The sequence below is a fragment of the Salvelinus alpinus genome, chromosome 13 (assembly GCF_045679555.1).
Source record: "Salvelinus alpinus chromosome 13, SLU_Salpinus.1, whole genome shotgun sequence".
Taxonomy (NCBI): Eukaryota; Metazoa; Chordata; class Actinopteri; order Salmoniformes; family Salmonidae; genus Salvelinus; species Salvelinus alpinus.
Window position 1 is genome coordinate 48,316,818 of NC_092098.1, and position 21,803 is coordinate 48,338,620.

The following is a 21,803-nucleotide window of genomic DNA, read 5'->3' on the forward strand; positions in this document are numbered from 1 at the left end:
TTACAGTAACCAAAAAAATGTTAAACAAATCAAAATACAATTTATATTCTTCAAAGTAGCCATCCTTTGCCTTGATGACAGCTTTGTACGCTCTTGGCATTCTCTCAACCAGCTTCACCTGGAATGCTTTTCCAACGGTCCAAGTTATCCCAAACCATCTCAATTGGGTTGAGGTCGGGTAATTGTGGAGGCCAGGTCATTTGATGCAGCACTCCATCACTCTCCTTCTTGGTCAAATAGCCCTTACACAGCCTGGAAGTGTGTTGGGTCATTGTCCTGTTGAAAACAAATGATAGTCCCACTAAGCGCAAACCAGATGGGATGGAGTATCGCTGCAGAATGCTGTGGCAGCCATGCTGGTTAAGTGTGCTTTGAATTCTAAATAAATCACTGACAGTGTCACCAGCAAAGCACCTCTTTGCTTATTTGAGCTGTTCTTGCCATAATATGGACTTGGTATTTTACCAAATAGGGCTATCTTCTGTATACCACCCCTACCTTGGCACAACACAACTGATTGGCTCCAATGCACAAAATAACTTTTAACAAGGCACACCTGTTAATTGAAATGCATTCCAGGTGACTACTTCGTGAAGGTGGTTGAGAGAATGCCAAGAGTGTGCAAAGCTCTCATCAGGGCATAGGGTGGCTACTTTGAAGAATTTCTAATTCTTTGTTTAACACTGGTTGCTACATGATTCCATATGTGTTATTTCATAGTTTTGATGTCTTCACTATTATTCTACAATGTAGAAAATTTTAAAAAATAAAGAAAAACCCTGGAATTAGTAGGTGTGGCCAAACCTTTGACTGGTACTGCACGTCTATTTGAGGAAAATAGACTTGGCGTGATGTTATTGTATTTAATTATTTTCCTTTTCAGCCAAGGGATCAGAAGATTTTTACATTGTTTATGGAATATCTTGCAAACCAGTCCCACAATGTCTCTTCATCAGTTAAAACATCTACAGATGTGAAAAGGGTAGGTTAAATGAACGAAGCAAATTGCTCAGAAATAAGAGAACATTTATTTAATTGTACAGTTGAAGTCAGAAGTTTACATACACTTAGGTTGGAGTCATTAAAACTAGTTTTTTTCAACCACTCCACAAATTTCTTGTTAACAAACTATAGGTTTGGCAAGTCGGTGAGGAAATCTACTTTGTGCATGACACAAGCAATTTTCCCAACAATTGTTTACAGACAGATTATTTCACTTATAATTCACTGTATCACAATTCCAGTGGGTCAGAAGTTTACATACACTAAGTTGACTGTGCCTTTAAACAGCTTTGAAAATTCCAGAAAATGATGTCATGGCTTTAGAAGCTTCTGATAGACTAATTGACATAATGTAACGGTAGTCTTCGTCCTCCCCGTCTGAGGAGTAAGAAATGTCGGACCAAGATGCAGCGTGGTGAGTATCCATTTTAATAGGAATACGTGAAACAAACAAAATAACAAAATAAACGAACGAAGACGAAACAGTCCCGTAAAGTGACAACACAAAACACAGGAACACAGTAACAGGAACAATCACCCACAACCCACAATACAAAACAGGCTACCTAAATATGGCTCCCAATCAGAGACAACGACACACACCTGCCTCTGATTGAGAACCATATCAGGCCAAACATAGAAATAGACAAACTAGACAAACAACATAGAATGCCCACTCGGATCACACCCTGACCAAACAAAACATAGAAACATACACGGCAAACTATGGTCACGGCGTGACAGGTCCCCCCCCCCCCCCCAAAGGTGCGCAACACCTAAACCTATAGAGGAGGGTCTGGGTGGGCATCTCTCCACGGTGGCGGCTCTGGCGCGGGATGTGGACCCCACTCCACCATAGTCATTGCCCGCTTCAGTAACCTCTTTACCCTAATAAAGGGCCCCACTTGACTGAGGAGCGCCTCTGGACTGAGGGGCGCCTCCGGACTGAGGGGCAGCTCCGGACTGAAGTGCGGCTGAGGCGCCTCTGGACTGAAGGGCGGCTCAGGCGCCTCTGGACTGAAGGGCGGCTCAGGCGCCTCTGGACTGAAGGGCGGCTCAGGACAGACGGGCGACTCTGGCGGCTCAGGACAGACGGGCGACTCTGGCGGCTCAGGACAGACGGGCGACTCTGGCGGCTCAGGACAGACGGGCGGCTCAGGACAGACGGGCGACTCTGGCGGCTCAGGACAGACGGGCGGCTCAGGACAGACGGGCGACTCTGGCGGCTCAGGACAGACGGGCGACTCTGGCGGCTCAGGACAGACGGGCGACTCTGGCGGCTCAGGACAGACGGGCGACTCTGGCGGCTCAGGACAGACGGGCGACTCTGGCGGCTCAGGACAGATGGGCGACTCTGGCGGCGCTTGACAGGAGGGAGACTCAGGCGGCGCTGGACAGGAGGACCAGGCTTGGTGCGTGGTGCCGGAACTGGTGGTACCGGGCTGGGGACGCGCACCACTAGGCGAGTGCGGGAAGCAGGAACAGGGCATACTGGACCCTGGAGGCGCACTGTAGGCCTGGTGCGTGGTGCCGGAACTGATGGTACCGGGCTGGGGACACGCACCTCAGGGCGAGTGCGGGGTGCTGGAACTGGAGGCCTAGTACGTGGTACCGCCACCGGAGGGCTGGTGCGTGGAGCTGCCACACGAGAGCTGGTGCGTGGGGCTGCCACAGGAGGGCTGGTGCGTGGAGAAGGCACCGGATAGAGCGGACCGTGAAGGTGCACTACAGGTCTCGAGCACCGAGCCTGCCCAACCCTACCTGGCTGAATGCTCACTGTAGCCATGCCAGTGCAGCGAGGTGGAATAGGCCGCACTGGGCTATGCACACGTACTGGAGACACCATGCGTAGGGCTGGTGCCATGTACACCGGCCCGAGGAGACGCACTGGAGACCAGATGCGTAGAGCTGGCTTCATGGCACCTGGCTCGATGCCCACTCTAGCCCGGCCGATACGAGGCACTGCTATGTACCGCACCGGGCTATGCACACGTACTGGAGACACCGTGCGTATCTCCGCATAACACGGTGCCTGCCCGGACCATCTCTCTCCACGGTAAGCACGGGGAGTTGGCTCAGGTATCCTACCTGACTTAGCTACACTCCCCGTGTGCCCCCCCCAAGAAATGTTTGGGGCTGCCTCTCGGGCTTCCTTACGCGCTTTCGTGCTGCTTCCTCATACCGCCACCTCTCCGCTTTCGCTGCCTCCAACTCAGCCTTGGGGCGGCGATATTCTCCAGCTTGTGCCCAGGGTCCCTTGCCGTCCAGAATTTCCTCCCAGGTCCAGGAGTCCTGCGATCGCTGCTGCTGCTGCTGCCCGTTACCACGCTGCTTGGTCCTTTGGTGGTGGGTGATTCTGTAACGGTAGTCTGAGGAGTAAGAAATGTCGGACCAAGATGCAGCGTGGTGAGTATCCATTTTAATAGGAATACGTGAAACAAACAAAATAACAAAATAAATGAACGAAGACGAAACAGTCCCGTAAAGTGACAACACAAAACACAGGAACACAGTAACAGGAACAATCACCCACAACCCACAATACAAAACAGGCTACCTAAATATGGCTCCCAATCAGAGACAACGACACACACCTGCCTCTGATTGAGAACCATATCAGGCCAAACACATAGAAATAGACAAACTAGACAAACAACATAGAATGCCCACTCAGATCACACCCTGACCAAACAAAACATAGAAACATACACAGCAAATTATGGTCAGGGCGTGACACATAAGTTGAGTCAATTGGAGGTGTACCTGTGGATGTATTTCAAGGCCTACCTTCAAACTCTGTGCCTCTTTGCTTGACATCATGGGAAAATCAAAAGAAATCAGCCAAGACCTCAGAAATACAATTGTAGACCTCCACAAGTCTGGTTCATCCTTGGGAGCAATTTCCAAATGCCTGAAGGTACCACGTTCTTTTGTACAAACAATAGTATGCAAATATAAACACCATGAGACCACGCAGCCTTCATACCGCTCAGGAAAGAGACGCGTTCTGTCTCCTAGAGATGAACGTACTTTGGTGCGAAAAGTGCAAATCAATCCCAGAACAACAGCAAAGGACCTTGTGAAGATGCTGGAGGAAACAAGTACAAAAGTATCTATATCCACAGTAAAACGAGTCCTATATCGACATAACCTGAAGGGCTGCTCAGCAAGGAAGAAGCCACTGCTCCAAAACCGCCATAAAAAAGCCAGACTACGGTTTGCAACTGCACATGGGGACAAAAATTTTACTTTTTGGAGAAATATCCTCTGAAACAAAAATAGAACTGTTTGGCCATAATGACCATCGTTATGTTTTGGAGGAAAAGGAGGGATGCTTTCAAGCCGAAGAACACCATCCCAACCGTGAAGCACTGGGGTGGCAGCATCATGTTGTGGGGGTGCTTTGCTGCAGGAGGGACTGGTGCACTTCACAAAATAGATGGCATCATGAGGCAGGAAATTTATGTGGGTATATTGAATCAACATCTCAACACATCAGTCAGGAAGTTAAAGCTTGGTCGCAAATGGGTCTTCCAAATGGACAATGACCCCAAGCATACTTCCAAAGTTGTGTCAAAATGGCTTGAGGACAACAAAGTCAAGGTATTGGAGTGGCCATCACAAAACCCTGACATCAATCCTATAGAAAATGTGTGGGCAGAACTGAAAAAGCATGTGCGAGCAAGGAGGCCTACAAACCTGACTCCGTTACACCAGCTCTGTCAGGAGGAATGGGCCAAAATTCATCCAACTTAATGTGGGAAGCTTGTGGAAGGCTACCCAAAACGTTTTACCCAAGTTAAACGATTGAAAGGCAATGCTACCAAATACTAATTGAGTGTATGCAAACTTCTGACCCACTGGGAATGTGATGAAAGAAATAAAAGCTGAAATAAATAATTCTCTCTAATGTTATTCTGACATTTCAAATTCTTAAAATAAAGTTGTGATCCTATCTGACCAAAGACTGGGAATTTTTACTAGGATTAAATGTCAGGAATTGTGAAAAACTGAGTTTAAATTTATTTGGCTAAGGTGTATGTAAACTTCCGACTTCAACTGTATATCCTTCTATGAGTGCTTAATATCTTGATTTTTTTTTTATCCCAGTCTGTTTGGATGAGAACTATTCGACCAGATGGCATTTTTGCTCAGAAGTGGGAGGTTTTTATGTTGTGGTGTATCACCATTTCCATTTTTATTGAAACATGGGTACTTTTTTTCACCAACAATCTAGACACAAAGGGTGAGTCCTGTTGGAATTTTTCAATTACCTGATTTTCCAGACCACCACTAGAACAACTGTAAACTCTTTTGTTGAAAGAAATGCATCCACCACTAAAGGTTAGCGAGTCCTTAATCTAAAATGAATCGATTCCTGAAAATGTTTTTGTGAAGTTTTTAAAAAATGGCTTTACAGGCTTTTACAACGAAGGATGGGGTGCGCTCTATCTTACAATCAGCTCGTTGGTTGATTTTTTTGCCATTATCGACATATTTGTGAACCTCCGCACAGAAGTTTTTACAAAAGATGGTAATGTTTTGGTCTTTGTTGTTTTGATAGGTTTGATACTGATGCCATTTCAGTGAATAGAAACACGCATGTTAATTGTGGTTTATTTTCTCTGTTAACAAAGGCTATCAAGCTGACATAATGGGTATTTTTGACAACTATCGAAAATCTTGGAATCTGTATTATGACGTCCTGGCTGTTTTCCCTTTGGACTTCTTCTCTTTTACAACAAGCGGAGAAGCACATTGGAAAGTTTTAGGCTATGTCCGATGGAATCGTCTTATTTGGATTCGGAAGGTAACAAGTTTAATGTCTCATAGTTTTTATGACCATGTAGGTCATTGTGAGGCTGAACCTGAACACAAATGTTCTTACATTTCAGGTGTGTTTGTTTTTCAACAAAAAAGAAAATGACATGGATAAGAACCTGTTTGAGCTAAGAACGGCTAAATGTCTTTTCCTCCTGATTTTCTCTGTGCACTGTTGCTCTGGAGTAATGTATCTCACAGGCTGCAAGGACTTCAGGTAATATTCCAACCTTTTAGAAAAAAAGACAATGGGTTGGAAGTGTTAATGACTTATGTTTCAATTGATGTTTAGACAAGTATTACATTTTTCCATAGGTGTGATGAAGAGTCATGGGCCTGGAACACAGGACTGAAAGCCAGCCATAGCAACTTGTATCATTATATGATTTCTGTTTATTGGACCACAACAAGCATGACAACCATTGGTAAGATTAAGTCCACCCCGCTCAGTAAATACAACAGTACAGTGCCTTAAACGTTTCATAACTGAATATTTCTCTCTCAGGATATGGTGACATTGTTCCCAGCACTATGAAAGAGCGACTTACTGCTGTGTTTGTTTGCTTCATTGGCTTGTTTGTCTTTAACTACATTATCAGTCAAGTCTATGCCACATTGGCCAGTCAGAAAGCTGCCAGGTGAATATTTTTTACTTTTGTATGTTTTTTAATGAGTGTGTATTGATGTGCATTGGTTTATAACTCCTAAGCAAGACTATCTTTTCTCCAGGGTTACATTTCAGAATCTCCTCTCAGCTATGACCAACTTCATGGAAAGCCATGACCTTAGTTTATCTCTTCAAACAAGGGTCACTGAGTATATGAGTCTTCTTTGGTCAAAGTACCAGTAAGTTTGTTTTTAAGTTTTTCAAATATATCTCAGAGGCCATTCCTTTCAATAGACCAAATATGTATTATTATTTTTATGTTTCAGGGGTCAAGCATACCCAGGAGGCCAATTTTTAATGCATGACTTGCCAATCGAACTTCAACAGATTGTCCTGATGAAAGAGAGAGGGAGGTTCTTGTCAAAGGTATCCATATTTGTTTTGTACAGTATGTACCTGTATGCTGATAAAGACAGTCATATCACATATTTTGTAGTTAGGAAGAAAAACACATTGCAGACTGTTTATAAAGGAAATCGATTTTTCATACAGCTTTAACTTAATATACAATCATAACAGGGGTGACACTATTATGCTTTTGAGTCATTTATGAGCTCATCAGTTATTTCTTCTTTCATTGCAACCATCATCCGTTTTATACAGCATAATCAACCTATGTTTAAATAAAGAGGGACATTTATTTTTACTCAACAGATTCCTTATTTCGAGCAAGCTGGACAAGCATTCATTCGGGATCTCGCATCAACATCTGTCATGTATTTCTTTCCCAGAGGGGAGATCATCCAGTACAGTGAAACTATTACCAGAGAACTATTTTGCATTCGAAAAGGGACTTGCCAGGTTTGTATGAAAGAGTTATGCTTGTATGAATGATACGTAATGTGTATTCACATTATACAGTTACTCACCCCCCATTTGTTTTTGTTTTTACAAGTAAATCCTTTGATTTGATTTTCAAGATTCTAAGTGATGACTTGTCTGAAATTGTTGGACTCTACGGTGAAGGAATGTATTTCGGGGAGGTAATATTTACAAAGACATTTCCTCAAGTAAAGTTTTGATTGACTACTTTTATTCATATTTGGAATGTTACACTGAATACTCGTTGGATCTAATTTCAGGCTGGATTTCTGTTTGGAAAACAAGCTACAATGACCGTCCGTGCAAAGACTCATTGTGAGATATTAGTGATCGATTTTGACAAAATTAAATCTGTTCTGGAGAGATACCCGGTCATTGAAAGGTACATCTATTTTAACACTTGGAGCTCTAGTTTCAGTTGGTGTTAAGGCGGCGCCAGTGTCAAATGCACGTTAGTTTGCAATTTCGTCATGTAAAAACTGGAGCAATGGCATTTCCAAGCCCTAAAGCCAGGTTCGGGAATTGACCCGTCTTATATCAGCTCGCTTGTGCTCAGATGGGAGGGTAGACATATTTGAGGTATGTCCTTAAAATCATGATCCAAAGTGTTAATTTCAGGCAGCGCTGATAGAGATTTTAAGACCAACCAAAAGCTGGTTTTAGCGGTTACGCATGTGGTAATGGGATAAATGTTGAAGGCGGAAACAACCTATCCAGCGGTGACGCACACTGCCCATATCGCGCCTGGAACATGAGTAGCCTTTATACTTCGTATTTAGAAACATAAAAAATACATGTTTCTTCTTATTTCGTGTATTTGGTTAAAAACCAACCATAACCTCCCCTGCTCTCAATTAAGTTTTTTTTTGTTCTGCCCACTGCAATAGCGAAGTAGTCAAGAGTGTCGATAAGGGTTTGGCTCCTGAGACCGTTTGGAAATACATCTTAATCATCTAAGCTTTATTAATATATCAAGTTTGAGAGGAGTAAAACAGTGAGATGATATTCCCTTTTTTATCTATACATTGTAGGCAGACTCACATTATTTTAGCCATGCAGGTCCCGTTTTGGACTTGCTTAAAACACTCCATGATGTAGGCTGCGTGTCCATAAGCCATTTAACAAACTATAATGGACTAACATTGGAATTGGAGTTGGAGTTGATTCCAAGGCAACACATAAAAGACCGTAAACACAACTTGAAGCAACCACATATTCCGCCATGGAGCATGAGAGGCCAAGCCTCGACACACCCACAACTTATTTATTCATCAAAACCCAGCGCATTTGCACCAACTCCAGCAAGTGCGCCGATAAATGTGATAGTTAAAATAGCACAAATATTTCTGACACACACCTGAACCTATAGCACTACCGCCTGCCCTTAGATGTATCATTTTGTTAAATAGAGTCCATAATATGAATTGTCATATGAATTATCAAATGTGATAAGAGATTTCCTGTTCAAATGTGTATGCACAAACGTTATAAATGCCATATACTGGTAGAGAAACAGATTGAGTGAATTATATAATGCAAATCATGATTTCTGATTTTGTTTCCTTCTAGCCAAATTACAGAATTGCAATCAACACCAGGGTATTACGACACTTTACTGCAAAGCGTTGAAGAAATTATGAAGTCTGAGGAACAGGATGATGACACACTAAAGAAGAAAGATGCCTCGTTGACATATCAAGGTCGTCGATATGCCAAGAAGTCAAAGTGTTGTAAGTTTTCCCTTCACCATGTCTGCATACAATATGTGCCTCTGTTATTCAATTACTAGAAAAAACTAAACATACAACGATTGTAGATATTGAGGACTTTGGAAACTTCCCAATCTATGCTGGAGCAGAGGAAGAAACTGTTGAGGAAAAACTTCTGAAACTGAGCAAAACTAAACTGATACCTCCCACACCAAGGTATGCAGACAACTGCTCAGGCTCGTGAAACTTGTCACTGTCAAACCATCCACATTTCATAATAAAAACCACAATATAACGAGCATTTACATAAACATTTACATCTAGTTATTTTTTTTGCTCCAAGAGACAAATTACAGTGCATTCGGAAAGTATTCAGACCCCCTGATTTTTTTCCACATTTTGTTACGTTACAGCCTTATTCTAAAATTGATTAGATTTTTAAAAAACTTAATCAATCTACACACAATACCCCATAATGACATCACAATACCCCATAATGACATGGTGAAAACAGGTTTTTAGAAATGTACATAAGTATTCAAACCCTTTGCTATGAAACTCGAAATTGAGCTCAGGTGCATCCTGTTTGCATTGATCATCTTTGAGATGTTTCTACAACTTGATTGGAGTCCACCTGTGGTAAATTCAATTGATAGGACATGATTTGGAAAGGCACACACCTGTCTATATAAGGTCCCACAGTTGACAGTGCATGTCAGAGCAAAAACCAAGCCATGAGGTCGAAGAAATTGTCTGTAGAGCTCCGAGACAGGACTGTGTCGAGGCACAGAACTGGGGAATGGTACCTAAACATTTCTGCAGCATTGAAGGTCCCCAAGAACATAGTGGCCTCCATCATTCTTAAATGGAAGAAGTTTGGAACCACCAAGACTCTTCCTAGAGCTGGCTGCCCTGCCAAACTGAGCAATCGTGGGAGAAGGGCTATGGTCAGGGAGGTGACCAAGAACCCAATGGTCACTCTGACAGAGCTCCAGAGTTCCTCTGTGGAAATGGGAGAATCTTACAGAACGACAACCATCTCTGCAGCACTCAACCAATCAGGCCTTTATGATAGTGGCCAGAAGGAAGCCACTCCTCAGTAAGGGGCACATGACAGCACAGTTGGAGTTTGCCGAAAGGCACCTAAAGACTCTCAGACCATGATAAACAATATTCTCTGGTCTGATGAAACCAAGATTGAACACTCTGGCCTGAATGCCAAGCGTCACAACTGGAAGAACCCTGGCACCATCCCTACGGTGAAGCATGGTGGTGGCAGCATCATGCTGTGGGGATGTTTTTCAGCGGCAGGGACTGGAAGGGAAAGATGAACGGAGCAAAGTACAGAGAGATCCTTGATGAAAACATGCTCTCAGACTGGGGCGAAGGTTCACCTTCCAACAGGACAACGACCCTAATCACACAGCCAAGACAACAAAGAAGTGGCTTCGGGACAAGTTTCTGAATGTCCGGGAGTGGCCCAGCCAGAGCCCGGACTTGAAACCGATCTAACATCTCTGGAGAGACCTGGAAATAGCTGTGCAGCGACACTCCCCATCCAACCTGACAGAGCTTGAGAGGATCTGCAGAGATGAATGGGAGAAATTCCCCAAATACAGGTGTGCTAAGCTTGTTGCGTCATACCCAGGAAGACTTGAGGCTGTAATCGCTGCCAAACATACGTAAACAAAGTACTGAGTAAAGAGTCTGAATACTTATGGAAATGTTATGTTTCCGATTTTTTTTTATACATTTGCAAAAAAATCGAAAAACCTGTTCTTGCTTTGTCATTATGAGATATTTTGTGTAGATTGATGAGGAAAAAATTATTTCATACATTTTGAAATAAGGCTGTAACGTAACTAAATTTGGAAAAAGTCAAGGGGTCTGGAATACTTTCCGAATGCACTGAATGTCTGTAACAAATTAATCAAATCAAAATGAATTTGTCACGTGCCCCGAATACAACACGTGTATACCTTAACGTTAAATGCTTACTTACAAGCCCTTAACCTACAATGCAGTTCAAGAAATATAGGTAATCAAACATTTACTAAATAAACAAAAGTAAATTAAAAATAGTGTGAGAAGTTATTCAAGTTACAACCTCTCTTTGTTTTTTAGAACTGCGCAAGAGAGATTAGCAGTTTTCTTTCAGATCCTGTCCTTCAGTGTATATAATGCTTAATGTTTCATTGAGACAAACTGACAGACAGACAGTGTGTTCTAAATGACTTGAAATAATAATATGTTATGGGACTTGATGACAGTGTATGACACTGCTCTGTAATGAAAATGTTTTTTTCTTCTAGATATAGGGGTGCCATTTTGCCTAGCAATCCACTGTACATCCGATGGGAATGTTTCCGATTTGTTTTGGCCATAACGGTCAGCATCAATAGCTCTCTTCTTTTTGCTTTTCTCCACTACAAAAAGGAACTCTGGATTTTGTCCTACATTCTGGGCCTTTTTTGCTGGATTGACATGTATATCCGTTTGCATGTTGCTTTTTACAAGGACAATCTCAAAGTGGACACGCTGGAAACGGCAAAACACTATGTGAAGACAAGCTTTCTAATAGATCTCATCAGCTGTTTTCCCTGGGAAGTTATTGGCTGGATGGTGGTTTCCCCTTTTGATGAGAATGGATTTTACTCAAACAGTGAAGCGCTGCACCTATATGCATATCTCAGAGCCCCACATCTTCTCCAGTTATATCGGATTCCTCTTGCATTTTCATTCTGGCAATCAGGGATTGCAACCGAAAAGACGATTGTCACATTTGCTAAGTTCTTTCTGTATAGCGTCCTTTTTCTTCACTTCAGCACTTGCATCGTTTTTGCAATTGTATGCCCTCCAGCAGACTTGTTTGGTGACACAACCAATTACTTACTGCCTATGATAAAGCACAACTGTTCATCACAATCCTGGGTGTATCACATGGACTACACGTTTAACGTAGTGTACGGTAGGTTCTAACTCAACTAGTTTGTTTTACTGCTACTATTGTTGTACTACTATCTTAACCATATACAGTACCAGTCAAAGGTTTGGACACAGAATGCCTAGAGTGTGCAAAGCTGTCATCAAGGCCAAGGGTGGCTACTTTGAAGAATCAAAGATATATTTAGATTTGTTTAACACTTTTTTGGTTACTACGTGATTCTATCTGTGTTATTTCATAGGTTTGATGTCTTCATTATTATTCTACAATGTAGAAGATAGTACAAATAAAGAAAAACCCTTGAATGAGTAGGTGTGTCCAAACTTTTTACTGGTACTGTATAATACCATTAAATTACACTACAACATAGGTTATCAAAAACAATTGTTATGGAAAGTGTGTAGAGAACTTTGTATTGTCATGGACAACTCTTCTTCCCCTCAGAAACGGCTACCTTCACAGAACTGTATTCCATAAGTTTATATTTTGCAACTGCAACTCTCAGTGGTGTAGGCTATGGTGATATACATCCTTATCTAACCTCTATGGTAAGGTTATTCAAATTACAAACAGTTTCAGGATCAATTAAGTCATAAACAACTCAAGATCACAGCAATATATATATATTTTTAAAGCTACTGTAAAAGGTTTATACGGTTATTATTAAATGTACAGTATTTGAAAGTAATTATATATATTTTTTTTTTGTGTGTGTCTGCAGAAAATGACCATGGTCTTCATAATGGTGTCTGGAGCATTGTATTGTGGTTATGTGGCTGGTACATTTGCTGCTATGTTAGCCAATGCAGATGCTACAAGGGCAGCTTTTACTGAGAAAAAGGAAAGCATACAACTATTCTTGAAGGTAAGGTTTTTATTTTTGTAGATGTGATATTGTTTGTAGCAACATCTGTTGCTTACCTGTTGTATGTTTTGAGGTCTCATTATGTGCAATTCTCTGCCTTAGAGTCAGAACATTACAGGGGCTCTATATCACAATACTGTGAACTTCTATGCTTTCAAATGGATAAGAACGAAAGGAATAGACCAAGACACACTGTTTGAGTATTTGCCATCGTCTCTACTCGGAGATATATCTACCATTATCTACTCTGACCTTATTGCAAAGGTACATTTATCAATTTATATTTTTAGCAGCTTAGACTACCTTGATTTAATGTTGTGACTAAAGTAAATATACCGGTATGCACTTATTATTATTATTGTTTAATTTTAGGCATTTGGACTTGATATCAAAAGGAAGCAGCAAAGGAACTCAGTGGCACAACATTTATCCCCACTCGAGAGAACATTATCTGGAAAGCTTGATGTAAAATAATTTGTACTTTTTCCAGCTCATAAATATTTTCTTCAAATATTTTCTTCAAAATGAATTCTGGAAGCTAAGTTTATTTTTGTTCTGCCAACTCTACAGGGACCCTTTTTTCACAAAATTCTGAGGAAAGAGAGTGTGGACCAATTGGAAACAGATGGAGGATTCATTCGGTTACTAGCTAGACAGATTCGACCGTTCCTTTACAGAGCTAATGACCTGATATGCAAAAGAAATGACTTTGGATCTGAGGTGTGACACACGGCCCTGCTGTGTTAAGGTTTCTATTTTCTATGACAGCAGAGCTCAATCCTAATGACAGGAAAGGGTGTACATGAGAATGTTGCTGTTGCTCTCTTCACCATTTTTGTTATTACTAGCATTTTTTTCCCTTAGATGTATTTCATTGAAAAGGGAGAAGTAGAAGTCTTGTCACAGGACGAGTTGACTGTTATCATCAAACTGAATGCGGGACAATACTTTGGAGAAGGGAGCCTTCTGTTTGCAGAACCTCGTGCAACCACAATAAGGCATGATACTTTTGATGACTTAAAGCATCATTTTCTCTCATTTAAATATAAAATGATGTGTCTCTGATCAAATACATTTCAGATTGTAGCATTGTATGTCTTGTAACAAACAGTATTATACTGTTTTCTTGTGCGTCCCAGGGCTGCCACAAATTGTGATCTGTATGTCCTCTCCAAGAAAAGCCTTGATGAAACTGTCAAATACTATCCAGACATTTGCAAACAGATAAAGAAAGCTGCAGAAACGAAACGTGAACATCTACTGCAAAGAACAATGGACATGTCAAAAGTTCAGAAGAATGTTTCAGCAACTGACATACTTATGAATGACACAGGATGTAAGTTGGCTGGCATTACTTCAGAAATATTGCTATATTCATGTGTTGATGAAATAGAAAGTCATGCAAAATAAGTATTTGTACTGAGGCACCCTACCACACATTTTTGAACTGCCCCACAAAAATGTTTTGGTGCCAACATTGCTTTTTTTTTTTTTTTTATCTTTCAAGTTATAGGAAAAAGCTTTGCTTAGCTCTTTGGTGTAGTATTGCTGCAGCAAACATATTTATTATAATTGTAGCTTTTATGGGTTGCACCATTTATACATGAGCCATTTGTTTCATCCATCAGATATAAAGCTTTACAAGCACTGCATGGCAGAAGAGGAAAATAAAGCAAAGTTTAAAGACTTCCCATTTCATGTCCGAATTAAGACAAGCATCACTCAATTCTTGATCAGTTTTCTGTTGAACTTCATCAGAATCCACAACACAACAATCAATCCGGAGAGCACAGTACGTGTTGTGTATCAGTACACATCTTGCCTTCTGATCATCATTCTGTTTTGGGCGATAACATATATGGTAGGTGGTACACATTGTTCTCGGAATTAGAATTCGTTGTCGCATAATTGTTTGCTATATCCATTAGCGGAGTTCTGCTTATTGTATTATTGACCTCAAGGTAAAATATCAGTCAAATATAATAATAATCTGTATGAATATTCGTGTTGGGACACTTGAGTTGTAAGTAGATTTATATAAGAAAATATGAATAATTGATTTCCCTCAATTTCAGCCATCTGTGTTCGATCTTGACCGAGGCATCTTTTTGTTCACTATGATTATCGAATACATTCAAATGATTGAGGTGAGAGACGCAGCTCACGAATTTGTCAGTAATCTAAATATCCACCTTAGGGTCCTTTCAGTCTGTTGATACATTGTGTTTCCATAAATTATAATGTACACTACACCCACCTTTTTGTTTTAACCTTGTATTAAATAAGCCTGCCTCAATATGCAAATATCCTTCAGAACGGATTTGTTTTTCGGTCTTTGCGTGTGATTACATAGACAATGTTATTTTTCTTTCAGATCATTTTGAAATTTCATATTTGTTTCTACGATGAAAGTGGATCATACATCTCAGACTACAGATCTGTGTCACTGAGCTATATGACGAGGAAAGTGGGATACATTTATGATGTCATATGCTCATTCCCATATGCATTTACAATTTTGCATCTCATGAATCAAGTGTCACCGACAACATTTCTGCCCATAATAGTATATGTTCGCACTTTTCATCTCCTCCGGATTCTGACTGTACTTGTCTTCATGCACAAGGAGGAGCAATCCATCATAACTAAGTATATGCATTATGTTTTTGTTAAATATAGCATGTTCTCGATGCTGTTTTCACCAGTATGTGTTTAAACAGTTGTGTGATACAATTTCCCACAGTCAAGTTGTTGATTGGTGTTATCGCCAGTCTTTTGCCTCTAATCTATTTTCTCTTCTCTCGTTTTACATTGACAGCTTGCTTGCCATACGAATCATCAAGTACTTGGTCCATGCAATCCTGTTTGTCCACTGTACCGCAGTTTTATTTCTTTTATTTGCTTTGCATGGTGGCTTTAAATCGTGGGTTGTCAACACAGGTAAGGTCAGCTAAAATGGATAAGGCATAATGAATGGTTAAATTAGTTTTTAATAATGAAAATAAATAAATGAATATAATTCATGTATTAATTACAATACATTTATTAGACTTTTGACAGCGGTTTTAGTCTAACATATGCAGCATTTCTGAGTTTCTAAATATGTAAACACTAGATTTATTTGTGTTGTTTTAATGTTTTGTTTTTACAGAAGTGTTTTACCTCCCTGATATTTACACCTACTCCGTATATTGGACTTTAGCAACTTACACAACAACAGGCTATGGTGATATCCGTGCAGTGACATACAGAGAATTGTTATTCTCCATTTTGATAATGATTCTTTCCAAGATGCAAGTCAGTTATAATATGGGACTTCTCTCATCCACTCAAACAAACAAGCAATCACTTCAAGTGGCGTATGAAGAGAAACTGCAGGTATTAACAAAATACTCAAGACTAGAGTCAACTTTTGATTTATTGCAATTCGGTCTTCAAAAACTGAAAATGACGTACTGTTGCGAGGGAACTAAGAATTTGAGTGACTCATTATCTTTCTCTTTTAATGCAGGCAGTCCAAAACTACATGATGGATGAAAACATTCCATCAGCGCTGCAAAATCGCGTAATCCGATTCTACAATTACCGATGGACACGCACCAAAGGGATAAATTCAGAAGAATTGTTCAAAGATACACCTCATTGTATGAAAGTTGAAATTTTCTCAAGGTAACTAGCCAAGCCATCAATACTAATGTCTGCAACTGCTTAGTGATGAAATGTTAAACTGTTACATACTGTACCAAACTACTACTTCATTTGACGAATGATGTGTACAAAAGAAGACCATGTAGCATGGGCTTATAAAAACCCTTTATTATTTTCTCACCATTTTAGAATAAGCGTGAATCTACTGAAGAAAAATCAGCTCTTCACTCACCTCTCAGAAACATTCCTGCGACACTTGGCAACGAAAATGTTGCTGAAAAGCTACACCTCTGGTAAACTTGAGCATCATGGGCTAAATACTAACTTGAAATTGGGATAACTGGGATAACTTCACATTTTGCCCATTTCATTTTCTATGGACTTCATTAACTAAGATTCTGCACCTAACCACTTCTGAGGAATAATCTGACAGTGTGTACATTACCACATGAGTTATTCACAAGTATTTTGAGTGGGGAACATTGTATACTTTTCGGTATACATGCTGAAATGCGATCTCTTCTAGGGGAATACATCAGTAGAAGGGGAGACTCTGGCCGTGGCATGTTGCTGATCCTGATTGGTAAGGTGAAACTTTGCTCATGGAGAACTGGAAAGGAGGCCATTGAGTATCTTACAACTGGAGCCGCCTTGGGAGTTGACTTGCTGCTGAAATCCAAGTTGTGTAGATACACTGCCATTGCTGATAACTATGTGGATATATTTTTCCTGTCGAAAGAGCACTTTGAAGAAGTTGGGTCGTATTACCCAGATGTCATGAATAAGCTGCTAAAGAGAGCCTCAAACGTTATCAACATGTACTAAATGACTAGGTACCCCCTTTCCCTACTAAGGTATACAGGCTGGTCACAATATTGATCAATAGTAGGAAAGCTCAAATGTGAACTCCTTTGTAATTCTGTTTACAGTTGTTTTTTTGTGACCAAAGATGACTTGTTGACTGAAAAAACATTGTCTCGGTAAATGTACTATTATAGAATATATATTTATATCCGTTTAAGTAAATAATCTAGATGTATAGAAATAATTGACCAAATAAATGTGTTCCAACTGTTTTAAATATGCATGTGCAATGTGCAATGTGAATAAAGTGTACTTATTGTTTAACTGGATTGCTTCAATATATATTCATTGAAGTAAATGAATGAAGAATGACTTAAGTGTTTTTACCCTTTATTTGCCTGAAAAAAAAACAGCACTCCAGAACTATGGCCCTTAGGAAAGAATGGGATGATGGGAGCATTTGTAGTTCTCTTCTTGAACAGCAGAGGGCCCAATTGATTCATACAAGTTACACTAACCACGTGTGCCTTTTTAGTTTGTAGAGGTCATTTCAATGTTCTGCTCTTAGAACCTATAGCCAGCACCTAGATGATCTAGGTTTCATGCATTTTAATTGTGTGATTTCCTGCCAATAATCCCCAGATTCCATAAACATAACATTGCAGTGAATTACTCTTTTTTTTTGCCATTTCAATAGGCATTTTTAATTTCATATCTCTGGATGAAGCATGGACATTCGAAAATAAATACATATTCTGTACACTTACCATTTGTTTATCAGTATTATGTATTGTCAATTATATTGTACTTAATCTCCACAGGACAGTCCACAAAAATAAAGATAAACTTGATATCTTCTTACACTGAACAAAAATATAAACGCAACATGTAAAGTGTTGGTCCCATGTTTCATGAGCTGAAATAAAAGATCCAAGAAATGTTCCATACGCACAAAAAGCTTATTTCTCTTAAATTTTGACAACAAATTAGTTTACATTCCTGTTTGTGAGCATTTCTCCTTTGCCAAAATAATCCATCCACTTGACAGGTGTGGCATATCAAGAAAGTTGATTAAACAACATGATCATTACACAGGTGCACCTTGTGCTGGGTACAATAAAAGGCCACTCTAAAATGTGCAGTTACACAATGCCACAGATGTCTCAAGTTTTGAGGGAGTGTGCAATTGGCATGCTGCCTGCAGGAATGTCAACCAGAGCTATTGCCAGAGAATTGAATGTTAATTTCGCTACCTGTTTTAAATGTTGCTTGTAAATGTATTTGCAATTCTTATAGAATGTACTACTTATATATCCAAGCCTTTTGCCAGCTTTACGTGATTAATTTGTTGAATTTCCATTGAATTGTTTGCTTTATTGTTCAATTTCTTCGTAAAGCTGCCTCCAACGTCGTTTTATAGAATTTGGCAGTACGTCCAACCTGCCTCACAACCGCAAAGCATGTGCAACCACGCCAGCCCAGGACCTCCACATCCGGCTTCTTCACCTGCGAGATCGTCTGAGACCAGCCACCCCGACAGCTGAAGAAACTGGGTTTTCACAACTGAAGAATTTCTGCGCAAACTGTAAGAAACCGTCTCAGGGAAGCTCATCTGCGTGCTCGTTGTCTTTAACGTCCTGACAGCAGTTCGGCGTTGTAACCGACTTCAGTGGGCATTCGATGTCCACTGGAATGATAGAGAAGCGTGCTCTTCACGGATTAATCCTGGTTTTAACTGTATCTTGTTTCAACTGTACCGGGCAGATGGCAGACAGTGTGTACAGTGTGTACAGAGTGTGAACAGAGTGCCCCATGGTCATGGTGGGGTTATGGTATGGGAAGGCATAAGCTACGGACAATGAACACAATTGCATTTTATCGATGGCAATTTGAACGCTCAGAGATTCCGTGACGAGATCCTGAGGCCCATTGTCATGCTATTCATCTGCCACCATCACCTCATGTTTCAGCATGATAATGCATGGCCCCATGTCGCAAGGATCATTACACAATTCCTAGAAGCTGAAAATGTCCCAGTTCCTCCATGGCCTGCATACTCACCAGACTTGTCACAAATTGAGCATGTTTGGGATGCTCTGGATTGACGTGTACAACAGCGTGTTCAGTTCCCGGCAATATCCAGAAACTTGATCAACAGCTTGATCAACTCAATACGAAGTAGATTTTTCGCACTGCATGAGGCAAATGGGGTGGCAGGTAGCCTAGTGTTTAGAGCGTTGGACTAGTAACCGAAAGGTTGCAAGATTGAATCCCTGAGCTGACAAGGTGAAAATCTGTTGTTCTGCCCCTGAACAAGGCAGTTAACCCACTGTTCCTAGGCCGTCATTGTAAATAAGAATTTGTTCTCATCTGACTTGCCTAGTTAAATAAAGGTACTTACGTTTTTTTTTTATCCACCCCCCTTCTTTTTTTAATGTATCTGTGACCAACAGATTTATATCTGTATTCCCAGTCATCATGTAAAATCCATAGATTAGGGCCTAATCAATTTGATTAAATTGACTGTAACTCAGTTAAATCTTTGAAGTTGTTGCATGTTGCATTTATTTTTTTAGTTCAGTGTAAATTGATCTGTTCTTGACATTACTGAGGCTAGTTCTCTTCAAAGACTTTATATTTCATAATGATCATGACTGGTAAAGGATTTCAAGGAAAGATGCTGGCTGGGAGGAAGAAAGACCATATCATCAGAGAAAGGCTACATTGTGGTGCTGCCATTGATGTCTTGCGCTCTGGTTGATCTCTTAGCTTCTGAGTTGGGGTTTCCTACTTCGTCACCCACAGAACAGAATAAGATGAATAAGATAAATTGTTGCAGTTGCTAGGCTATATATTATCGCTGCAAATGGGTTGGTCAATTAATCAGGCCTATTTTTAATTTGTTTAGAATCAAAAAGAATAGGCTATAATTGGGCCAAGGTGCTGCAAACATGTTATCTGGAATTGTAAACATGTTATCTGGAGTTGTAAACATGTTATCTGGAGCTGTAAACATGTTATCTGGAGTTGTAAACATGTTATCTGGAGTTGTAAACATGTTATCTGGAGTTGTAAACATGTTATCTGGAGTTGTAAACACGTTATCTGGAGTTGTAAACATGTTTTCTGGAGTTGTAAACATGTTATCTGGAGCTGTAAACATGTTATCTGGAGTTGTAAACGTTATCTGGAGTTGTAAACATGTTATCTGGAGTAGTAGCCGCTGTAAGGTTCAGCAATAGATGGTATGCTGGCTGACCAGTTTGTCCTACCCCGCCCAACATTTTACCCATCAGTCACCCAACCTGACATTTCAGATCCATGTTGTTAGATCCCAACAGGGACTGGCGTACCCATTTACTATACATAATTGGCCCTGCAGGCTGATTGACGCCCTGTCACTTTCAGACAATCACCAAGACATGACTAGAGTAAACTGGGCTATATCAAAGCTACAACTTTGAGCGCCTGGGGGGTTGTTTGTGTGGGTATGTGGAATTCATTAGAGAATGAACCAGCATCTCAGTTTAATTCAGATTCTGCATCAAATGTATTGAGCAGCCAATAGCCATGCTAAAGCCTAGGGCTGCATTTATAGGTTAAAAGGATGACAATTATTTAATACTTCATTGCGTAAAAATGTGTTTAGAGAGTGACACGCGGCGGCCATGTCTCATCCCGTAGCATGAACTCATTTGGAATGATTACCTACAATGTTTTATGTCACATAACAAGCACTCGCCCACAGAGTATGACAACTTTAGAAGTGATGCTGATAGAACATGTAAATGTGATCAAGTCACAATACATTGTCTAAAAGACATACAGTATATCGGGCTCCCGAGTGGTGCAGTGGTCTACAACACTGCATCTCAGTACAAGATGCATCACTGTAGTACCTGGTTTCAATCCAGGCTGCATCACATCCAGCTGTGATTGGGAGTCCCATAGGGAAGCGCACAATTGGCCCAGCGTCGGCCGGGGTAGGCCGTCATTCTAAATAAGAATTTGTTCATAACTGACTTGCTTGGTTAAATTTAAAAAATATAACTTGCCACACAAGGAATGCTGCTGTGTATAGAAAACAGTTTAGCACATGGGACCCTTATGTTTAGAGGTAACATTACTTCAGCGGATGTGTAGATGGTAGAGACATTTATCATATCTTGGATCACACATAAAGTTACTCTTCATCCCCTAACACTTTCAAAGCCCACTGAATGCAAGGAATAGTTAGGGCTATTTATTTTGACGCTAAAATAAATTATGCAAACTTGTATAAGTGTTTTATTTCATTCATATTTCAGGATTGTGTGCATCTACATAATAATTCAACGGAACACATAACACAGGCTACTGTTCTGCCTTGACTTTCACTATGCTGTCTTATTTCCTCCAACATACTGAGGAATGAAAACTGATGCAATTACAGGTTAATTATGGGGAGTTTGTGACAATTATTTATTTGGAAATCTGCCATTAACAATAACACATCAGGTTTTTCTTCAGGCTTATTTATGC

At 40.4% G+C, this 21,803-nt stretch overlaps 1 protein-coding gene across 2 annotated transcripts in view; it reads left to right on the plus strand.

The window, feature by feature from the left end:
• cngk (cyclic nucleotide-gated potassium channel) overlaps positions 1-17,611 on the plus strand; it is a 34,976-nt gene extending 17,365 nt beyond the window's left edge. For both annotated transcript variants that reach the window (XM_071339651.1, XM_071339652.1), the window contains 30 exons: positions 884-982; positions 5,113-5,248; positions 5,423-5,536; positions 5,640-5,812; positions 5,898-6,040; positions 6,139-6,248; positions 6,329-6,461; positions 6,553-6,669; positions 6,757-6,856; positions 7,145-7,291; positions 7,411-7,473; positions 7,573-7,694; positions 8,882-9,042; positions 9,129-9,237; positions 11,334-11,989; positions 12,410-12,513; positions 12,687-12,830; positions 12,933-13,094; positions 13,203-13,295; positions 13,401-13,550; positions 13,695-13,828; positions 13,970-14,166; positions 14,459-14,691; positions 14,906-14,977; positions 15,205-15,479; positions 15,649-15,770; positions 15,982-16,208; positions 16,342-16,499; positions 16,668-16,771; positions 17,005-17,611. In XM_071339651.1, the coding sequence (XP_071195752.1) occupies positions 884-982; positions 5,113-5,248; positions 5,423-5,536; positions 5,640-5,812; positions 5,898-6,040; positions 6,139-6,248; positions 6,329-6,461; positions 6,553-6,669; positions 6,757-6,856; positions 7,145-7,291; positions 7,411-7,473; positions 7,573-7,694; positions 8,882-9,042; positions 9,129-9,237; positions 11,334-11,989; positions 12,410-12,513; positions 12,687-12,830; positions 12,933-13,094; positions 13,203-13,295; positions 13,401-13,550; positions 13,695-13,828; positions 13,970-14,166; positions 14,459-14,691; positions 14,906-14,977; positions 15,205-15,479; positions 15,649-15,770; positions 15,982-16,208; positions 16,342-16,499; positions 16,668-16,771; positions 17,005-17,303 (4,857 nt within the window). In that variant the 3' untranslated portion in view covers positions 17,304-17,611. The remainder of the gene's footprint in view (positions 1-883; positions 983-5,112; positions 5,249-5,422; positions 5,537-5,639; positions 5,813-5,897; positions 6,041-6,138; positions 6,249-6,328; positions 6,462-6,552; positions 6,670-6,756; positions 6,857-7,144; positions 7,292-7,410; positions 7,474-7,572; positions 7,695-8,881; positions 9,043-9,128; positions 9,238-11,333; positions 11,990-12,409; positions 12,514-12,686; positions 12,831-12,932; positions 13,095-13,202; positions 13,296-13,400; positions 13,551-13,694; positions 13,829-13,969; positions 14,167-14,458; positions 14,692-14,905; positions 14,978-15,204; positions 15,480-15,648; positions 15,771-15,981; positions 16,209-16,341; positions 16,500-16,667; positions 16,772-17,004) is intronic.
• Positions 17,612-21,803: the final 4,192 nt, after the last annotated feature.